The sequence below is a fragment of the Epinephelus fuscoguttatus genome, linkage group LG18 (genome assembly GCF_011397635.1).
Source record: "Epinephelus fuscoguttatus linkage group LG18, E.fuscoguttatus.final_Chr_v1".
Classification (NCBI taxonomy): Eukaryota; Metazoa; Chordata; class Actinopteri; order Perciformes; family Serranidae; genus Epinephelus; species Epinephelus fuscoguttatus.
The window spans coordinates 34,119,060-34,128,285 of record NC_064769.1 but is presented as its reverse complement, the minus strand read 5'-3'; the positions used below and the strand labels follow the sequence as shown (position 1 = coordinate 34,128,285).

The 9,226-nt window shown below is 42.4% G+C and overlaps 1 protein-coding gene across 1 annotated transcript; it reads left to right on the top strand.

Moving 5' to 3' along the window:
* Positions 1-413: 413 nt before the first annotated feature.
* pargl (poly (ADP-ribose) glycohydrolase, like) lies at positions 414-9,226 on the top strand. The gene is made up of 16 exons (XM_049603872.1): positions 414-558; positions 2,066-2,466; positions 2,678-2,800; positions 2,959-3,045; positions 4,408-4,479; positions 5,436-5,522; positions 5,623-5,783; positions 5,881-5,960; positions 6,060-6,132; positions 7,328-7,403; positions 7,505-7,652; positions 7,748-7,826; positions 7,905-8,013; positions 8,200-8,296; positions 8,383-8,511; positions 8,584-9,226. Exons 2-16 carry the CDS (start codon positions 2,068-2,070, stop codon positions 8,700-8,702), a joined length of 1,839 nt encoding a protein of 612 aa, XP_049459829.1. The 5' UTR covers positions 414-558; positions 2,066-2,067; the 3' UTR covers positions 8,703-9,226.

The following is a 9,226-nucleotide window of genomic DNA, read 5'->3' as shown; positions in this document are numbered from 1 at the left end:
GCACAAAACTAACACATCCACTGCCTCTGTGTTGCACTCTTAGATTTATTTTATTCATTTATTTAGGTATTTATTCGGTATAATTAACCTCAATAAGGCTTTAATCAAAAAGACGTTATTATATTTATTATAAACTGAACTGGCGCTACTTATGCATGACAATCTGACAGTGGTGGAAGTGGAAAGGCTTGTAAAAGAGGATAGTGAAATAATGAAATGAAGAATGCTTAAAGATAATTATCCACTACATGTTTATGATGACGGTGAAATGTTAATAAAGTGTCCTAAAAGCAGAATTAATCCGCCGACTATATGAGTTAATGTTAAATATATGATAAACACGGTCAATTTCCCCGCACTGGAGCATTTAGTGTAAACCGAAAGTATAAAGAATATATAAAGAAGCTGCGCCCCTCTTTACTTTCGTTTTCTCTGCAAAGTGAAAGTAAACTTTAGTTGGTGCGTGTTGAGGCGTCTTCACTGAGTTACATCGATGAGCCCTGAAATTAAAGATAATTACGTTAAATCTGAACACATTTGGAGAATCTTCAGTGGAAGGTGAGTATATTTCTTTCAAACTGTGTTTCCACTAGTGTGCGTATGTCATGCGTAAAGACAGATTTCAGTTGTGGAGGATCAGGCCGAAGCTTTACTGTCGCTAACATGTAGACTGTGTGTGTTTATAAGTGGCTCATTATTTGTATTTCTGCTTCTAAAGACTTTTGAAAGATCGCATGTACAAACAACCTGTGGAGGACTCAGATCCTGTGTTTACTTACTGGAAGTGAAGGCAGTAACACCTCACAGAGAAAGTGCTCCGTTAAACAGTACTGTAAACATTACAGCTGTTAGAGGTGGAGCTTTTATGTATGTGTAACATCCAACTTAACTTTCATAGCTAAAGGTGAACTTCACTAACAAAGCCAACAGTCAGTGTGGGTCAAAATGCCATAATAGGCTTTTATTAAATTCAGGCTCCCTATCAGCAACATTATAAAAGCTATTAAAAGTTAGAGCACCTTGCTGCAGGAGGTGTGGAGCACAAATCTATAGGCCAGTACACTGGAAGTACTACACAGAAGATAAACCCCTTTTACCAACAGAAAAACACCCAAACTTCTACCAGTGACACACCAAACCTTATATTGTATCTGCACAACTCAGCAGGTGAACTCCCACTGCACCAGCTGCTCCTGTGACCGGAGGCCAACACCTGCTGCAGCACTCAAAGATAAAACCACACGCTGATAAGTTCCATTTATGAAAATACAGATAAAACAAAATCATAAAATACAATATGAAATAATCACAACATATGTCAGTGTTTAATATTAAAAGACACTCACACCTCTGCACTCAACAAACCCTCCAGTGCTGGGTGTCACAGCGGGCTGCCTTTCTGTCGAACCTGTGTAACAGCAGCAACAGAAAGTTTGGTGATTCAGCCGGAAGTCAAGGCTGTCCAGTCTCCCGGAGCTGGGTTTGTACTGGCTGGATTCAGGTTGCTGCAGCCATTGACTGGCTGGGGGTCAGTTTCTGGAGCTGCTGCCTGCTCTTCTCCCAATTAGGTGGTCTGTAGTGGCGGGGAGTGAAGCGGAGGACACGCTGTGGTTCAAGGCTCTAGCTAACATTAGCAACATAAACGTGAACATGAAGCCGCAGCAGTGATCCTCTGACTCCGGTTAGCAGAAGGCCAAACTATTGGCAACGTTTTCTCTCCATCTGTGGAACACTGAAATGAAATTGGATGGAAAAAAACATATGCACATTCATAGATTCTGTTGCATTCAATGAGGGAGAAGAAGGAGATGAAATTTGTGATATTTTTGACGAGGCACTTGAACGTCTTTGTGGGAAAATCATAGCAGACACCTGCAGCCAGTTTGTGATTTCAGCAACTGGAAAACTGGTTTTCTTCAATATCTGATCAAAAACCTGTTCCTCCTGTTCCTCCAAAGCGTCACCTAGATTCTGTTTTTTTTGTCAGTCATGGGGTCAAACTAAAAGCTCAAGATGAAACTTTACTTTTAACTCACTGTCATAATTTGTGTGTGACTCCCTCCAGAGATGGCCGAGCACAGCCACCGCAACGACAGCTCCCAGATGAAAGACTTGCTTCAGCCTGAAAGAGAGCACAACGGCAAAGAAAGCACAAGTCAAGGAGGCGCCTGCTCCCGCTGCTGCTCCTGCTCCTCCTCCTCCACCTCCACCTCCTCTGCCGTCCCCTCCTCCTCTGCCTCCCCCTACTCCTCCTCTGCCATCCCTTCCTCCTCGGCCTCCCCCTCCTCCTTCTCTACCTCTGCACCCTCCGGTCCCCAGGATGTAAGTGGTGTACTGGTGGAGGGGGTGGAGGCGGTAAGGACGAAGGTGGAGTACACTTCATGTCAGCTGGAAGATCTGAAGCGACAGCGTGACAAGAAGCTGGGACCTCTGAGCTTTAGCAGGACGCACAATGTCCTTGTAGATGTAAGAGTTTGTCCCTTCAGAGTTCTCTCTGTCTCCAGTAACTAAGTACATTTACTCAAGTACTGTACTGAGACACAGTTTTGGAGTACTTTACCTAAGTGTTTCCATATATGCTACTGAAGACTTCTACTTCAGTCAGTACCCATTAGTACCCAGATTTTTTTCAGTGCAGAAAGTAATTATTGTTTAATATATCAGTGATGTTTTTTAGGTGGATGCTTTCAACTGTGGAGCTGGACTCATTGCTCAGAAAGGGAGAGACGTGTGGCTCAGTAATGTGGTGAAAATGCCGTGTTCACAAGGAAGCACCATGATGAAGTCTGGATTCTTAAAGGTGTGTTTGAGGCTATTCACCATGTTATTTAAACCTCTGCTGGTTTGCAAATTGATGCACAAGAGGATGAAATCTTGCGACATAATGAATAATGTCACAAGGAAATCAGTGCAGTGAAAGTTGATGTTGATTGGATGAATCTTTTCTGACCACACCAGACCTCCCAGACCAGTAGGTGGGATGCGATCTCCAAACAGCTGGGCGCTCTGGCCAAGAAGACGTCAGTGAGCGTCGATGATGTGGAGGTACGTTTGCAGCCATTGACAGATTTGCACATTTTTATACTAATACTGACCAATGGTTGCACTGATTCAAATTTTTGTAAATCCTGGGTTATTATTTTTGCACACTGCACAATTCTTTTTATATTGCGAACAATTCCCTGGACCAAGCAGCAACCTCAGGGGCTGAAAATGAAGTCAAGTGCCTGCAGTTCCTCTAATGGCCACTTGAGGCTGGCTCCAAAAGAGATTCAATCCCAGGCTCCCAGGAACACTTACCCTGGAAATCCAGAGTTCTTGCTAGAGCACAATTTGAATTTGCTCAGCGAGTCACTCTGGCAATCAGTAATGATGCTCATTACCCATGCCGTTGGAGCCGAGCTGCACCAATCACATCGGTGTATCTGATATAGGCGGGCCAGAGGCGAGCTAAACAGATGACGACAGCGCTGCGACGACGAAGTCCGGAATCAGTCAGTAAACATTGCAAGGATACCGCAAGAGTCTAATCTACCAGTTAGCTCTGCTGGTAGCTGAGCTCTGGATACGTCACCCCGTGTATTGTTCTGATTGGTCGTAGTGTTATCCAATTGCATGCAGTGATATTTTCAAATGCATGCTTGGTGCCGCCCCTCGAATTGGGCCATTTTCATTACTCATAGCCAGACCCTAAATCTTTCTAGATTTGGGTCTGGATTTCCAGGCTAAGGAACACTGCTCAACTTTGTAGCAAATTTTTGGATCACCATTGTTAATGACATGTCCGTAAAACTGTTGACAAGACACCTCAAACTGCAAGCAAGGTCCATTATGACTGTTTCCATTCTGAATTTTTGAACCATGTTGGGTTTTTATTTATGGAGCTTTCCTAGTGCTGAGAAAAGCGATTTAAAAACCTGTGATGTCATCACAATGTAAAGTCTATGAGCTGAGAAAAAAACCCAAAACAACACTACCGCACATATTCAGTGAGCCGCATACTGTGGCAGTAAACCAGGAAGCTATAAAAACTCTTTTGGCATACGGCATTGGGATGATTAGACGCCATCTTGGAGTCCGTTATCTAGTTACTATTGAAGTCTATGGTTTTGAAGCCTCAACTTTGCCATTTTGGATTTTTGGAGCCAGAAGTGACTGTATATGGACAAGGCGGTGGAGCTAACCCTTATGTTAGCTGCTAGCTCAGTTAGCATGGTGCATTTACAGTCTATGATTTACTGAAATAATGACAATGCTAGCAAAAAAATCAGGCTAACTGCTATATCCCCAAACACCAAGGCAATAACTTATATTTGAAAACCTGCTTGGTGATAAACCTGATTTTGATTTTAATCCGTCTGTAATAAACATGAAATGTGTTCTTTTAAACTCCGTTTCTTTCACCAGGAAGCGATCATCAAATATAATCCGAAGTACAAAGGTCAGTGGTCCTTTGACGCCCTCTCCAGCTTTGTTAAGGTCAGTGTCCATGTGTTCACTTCAAATCACTCAATCATTTTGTTTTTATTTTTTCAAAGCTGTTTTCACTGAAATTTACAGGACAAACATAAATCAGTAGTTCTAGTTTCTATGCCCACTGCCAGACAAGTAAATAAACATATAAATACCAACCTATAGAGGTATTTATACCAATATGAATACCTTTATAGAGAAATAGTGGTAGTGATAATAAAATTAAGTTAAAAAAAATTAATAAAACAATAAGATAAAATAAAATAATGATAAATAACAAATAAAAATAAATAATACATATAAAATATACACTTATAAAAAATAAAAATAAAGATAAAAATGTAACAAAACTGTGGTAACAGTGATTAAACAAAATGATTTTATTTTTTCACAACTACAGGGCAAACATAAAAAAGTAAATAAACAGAGGTGAATCCTCTATAGAGAAATAGTGGTAGTGATAATAAAATTAAGTAAAAAAAAGCAACAACTTAACTAAAAAAAACAGAATATAAACAAAAATAAAATATTAACATATATAAATATATATAATTATACATAAATAATAACAAGAAATAAAACAAATACATCTAAAATATACATTTTTAAAACTTAATGATATATAAACAATAAAATAAATAAAAAATAAAGTTAAAAATGTAATAAAACTGGTAAAATTAAGTAACATTTGTTAATTCAAATTTAAAATGAATAAATAAAAATACAATTTAGAGTAAAAAGAAAAAAGACTAGGGGAAAACAATAAAGATACCATGCTTCTCTTAAAGGAAAGGTATCAATTTTGAATGTATACCCTGAGTTAACATTTATTAAAAAAAACACTGCAATGTCTCATAGTTTGGTCACCCATCAGAGACAATATATGAATGGTTTTTTTATATACATGTAATCAGTTTTTTATTTAAACCCTCTAATGATAATAAATTGTATTTTATTTCTAGTGTGTCCCGAAATCAGAAAACTACTTCTCCAAACTGTTTCCAAAGATGGCTGCGTTGGCCTTGAAGCTGCCTGACTACGTGAAGAAGGTAAGAAGGCTCCATTTCACTCTGCAGTTTGCTCACACTGATGATGATGATGATGATAATGATGATAAAGGTGATGAAGTATGTGTGTGTGTTTTGTTAGGCCATCCCGCTGCTTCAGAGTGGACACACTGCAGCCATCACGCTGTCACAGGTCCAGATATCCTGCCTGCTCGCTAACGCCTTCTTCTGCACCTTCCCTCACCGCAACACCTCCAGCTCCAACGCAGAGTACCACAGCTACCCATCCATTAACTTCACCAGGTCAGGAAAACATCTGTTGCACATCTGGCTGCTTCCTTTAAACACTAAGTCTGTGTACTTCCTGTATGTTCACCCTTCATACTCATTCTGCTTGCAGTCTGTTTGGACAGTGGTCTGAGAGGAAGAAAGAGAAGCTGAGGGCCATCATGCATTACTTTCATGTGGTCACAGACGAGAGTGAGTTTAAAGCTTAACGTCCTCCTCTTCCTCCTCCTCTTCCTCCTGTTTGTGAGACGGTTCAGTGAAGAGCTGTGACTGTTGTTGATGTGTTCGCAGACACTAAACCAAAAGGACTGGTGACGTTTGAGAGGCGCTGTCTCAAAGACGTGGACATCCCCAACTGGAGAAGGTAACACTATGACTATGACTACTCTTTATTTACAGAGCACTTCAGACTACCTCTGAATCATCGCTAAGGTACGACCATTTGAAAATGAAAAAGATGCAGAGAAATTGATTCATGTCTTTATTTCAGGCCGACTCAACTACTGTAGCTCATTCAAAACTCTGAGACTACATTACAGTCTGCCTCTTCTGCTCCTCACACAGACTGTTTACCTGCTGCTTAAACATGAATGGCCAATACAAATTGGTCGAGAGACAAAAACCAGAACGCTTTCAGTGTCAAAATCTTGTCCTGTTGCCTACAGATTCATATGCAGACATATGTTTGTAGCAATGTCCGTCCATCCATCCATTTTCTTCCGCTTATCCGGGGCCGGGTCACGGGGGCAGCAGGCCAAGCAAAGCACCCCAGACGTCCCTCTCCCCAGCAACGCTTCCCAGCTCCTCCTGGGGGACCCCAAGGTGTTCCCAGGCCAGATGAGATATGTAATCCCTCCAGTGTGTTCTGGGTCTGCCCCGTGGCCTCCTACCAGAATCGCCACCTTAACATGAAGCCCGTTTCCACTGAAGAAGTTCCTGGTACTATTTGGGGGGCAGGAACTTTACAGGAACGTCCTCTCGCTCGGCCCTCTCAACCGCCATGTCTCCATCTCAGTGCGGAGTAGGAGGAAGGTTCCTGTAAAGTTACCGGGCTCTGGATGTGACGTAACCGTTGTGCGACCATTTTAAAATGCCAGCAACACCTGGACCTCTTCGTCAGTCCATTTGTCATATGATTTGTCTTCCATTTCTTGCTTTTCTTCTAACGACTCCTTTTGAAAATGCGACTCTTCGTCTGCTGAGTTTTTAAAAACGCTGGCTATTTCGTCGCTTTCTTTTGACGTCACATCCCGCCTTGAGTATATCCAATCAGCACCAAGTAAACCCCAAGCCCCACCTAGGAGATTCTCGGGGCCGTTCTGAGTACCTACTCCGAGGCAAGGACTTGTTTAGCCCCTGTAACTCTGTCCTTCGGGGGTGGTTCCTGCGGCCCCGTAAAATTACCCTGGGGGGGGGGGGGTGCTCGCCAGACTGGTGGACTGACCAACCGACTATTAGCGTCCTTGCAGCGGAGCAGCTAGCATGGCTCATAAAATGTATCCTCTGTATCAAAACCAGTGAAATCAGTCTAACTTTTGTTGTCTTGTTTGTTGTGACAGCTGTAAGGAGACGATGCCTAAACTGTACGTCACATCACACGGTAGCATCGAGACTGAAGGTACAGGTATGCTGCAGGTAAGAGCTGACACAAAGCTGTGACGATCCCCAGCTGTCTCAGTCCAGCATTTATTTAGGTGTTCCTTTGTGTGTGTGTGTGTGTGTGTGTGTGTGTGCAGGTGGATTTTGCCGCCAGCAGGATCGGTGGAGGTGTTCTGGGCTCTGGTCTGGTGCAGGAGGAGATCTTGTTCCTCATGAATCCAGAGCTGATCGTTTCTCGTCTCTTCACTGAGAAACTCGCCGACAACGAGTGTCTGCTCGTCACAGGTACAGTGGTGATGAAATGAGTAGTTAATTAATGTGTTCAGTGTTAATGTGTTAAAGTAGATTTGTGTCTTCTCATGGTCGATTCTGTTCCTCAGGCTCTCAGAAGTTCAGCTGTTACTCTGGTTTCGGTGACAGCTTTGAGTGGGCGGGACCTCATGAGGACCGCCTCGACAGGTACGACAGCACTTTGCTTTAAGTCTTTGATATATACGTGACTGTATTTGGTTTTCCTCACGTGTTTGATCTCTATAGAGACGAGTGGGCTCGACTGAAGAGGCAGATCTTAGCCATCGACGCTCTGCACTTCAGACACAGGAGGGACCAGTACAGTATGATCAAGGTCACACGGGAGCTCAACAAGGTCAGGATCACCTCTGAGTGTGTCGGTGTTTATTGTGTCTTTATTTTAATAATCATTGACCTCTACGGCACAGAGGAAGAAGATCCATACAGCACATCTGGATTATTTCTACCATAGTGTGTATTGTTTGCATCTTGGGAAAGGGTACGGTTATTATTTTTACATGATTTTTTTGTGTTCTTGAAGGCATACTGTGGATTCAAGGGTCACGGCCACAACGAGCCCAACATCGCCACTGGGAAGTGGGGCTGTGGAGCTTTCAACGGAGACCCACAGCTCAAAGGTGCTTTCCTGTATCCATCCACCCACTGATCTCTCACTGCATTATCAATGACACACACTCACCCTGAGCTCCTCCTCTCTGTCCAGCTGTGATCCAGCTGATGGCAGCAGCCAAGGCCAAGAGAGGTCTGGCCTTCTTCACCTTTCAGGATGAGCAGCTGAAGCAGGGCCTGCAGCAGATGTACCACCTGCTGGTCACAGAGGGAACTACAGTTGGTGAGTGATGTTGGGATGTACAAATGTTTGTTAGCTTAGAAAAGAAGTTTCTAATGTTGTTTTTCTTCACAGAGAAGCTGTACGGACTCCTGGAGGACTACTGTGCTGCTCAGCAGGCGTCCGGCTGGTCACATGTGGACCTGTTTGAGTTCATCAGGAACACCATCAGACCTTCGAGGAGTCTGCTGTGACGACATCTTGTCTAAGTCTGCATCTGCATTTGCACTTAAATCTGACACGACAGAAATGATGACGTCGCTATTTAATTTATCTTTTTTTTTTTTATAAAGATCACAGGTATTACTTTTTTCATTTTTACCCTAATTTGATTGATGACAGTGTGTAGCAGTGCAGCAGCTGTGTGTTAGTGAGTCCTCAGAAACTGTAACTCAGACACGGGCCGTGAAAACATGATGATTGATAATGTTCACTGAAAACCATCTTGTGCTGTCGTAGTTTAAGAAGGTTTAAACCTGCTGCTGCTCTTAAAGCTTCCTGAACTGTAAGGATTAAAGTCGATTAAAATGAGCAAATCAAGTTGGTTTTATCACCTCCTCTCTTCATCTGTCTGGACGTGTGTGTCTGGACACTCAGAGGAAACTTATCAGAAAGAATAAATCAAAGTGAAACTGAAATCAAACACCCTGCTCATCATTTTTGTTTGGTTTTGCTTTGTTTAAATGTTGAGTTTGTCTATTATAAACTGAGATCCATA

Bases quoted from the DNA above. Each gene is read 5' to 3' on its own strand.
- pargl (XM_049603872.1), top strand. From the start codon at position 2,068: ATGGCCGAGCACAGCCACCGCAACGACAGCTCCCAGATGAAAGACTTG. The intron at 3,046-4,407 runs GTACGTTTGCAG...TTCTTTCACCAG, and splicing joins TGAGCGTCGATGATGTGGAG to GAAGCGATCATCAAATATAA. The intron at 5,523-5,622 runs GTAAGAAGGCTC...GTGTTTTGTTAG, and splicing joins TGCCTGACTACGTGAAGAAG to GCCATCCCGCTGCTTCAGAG.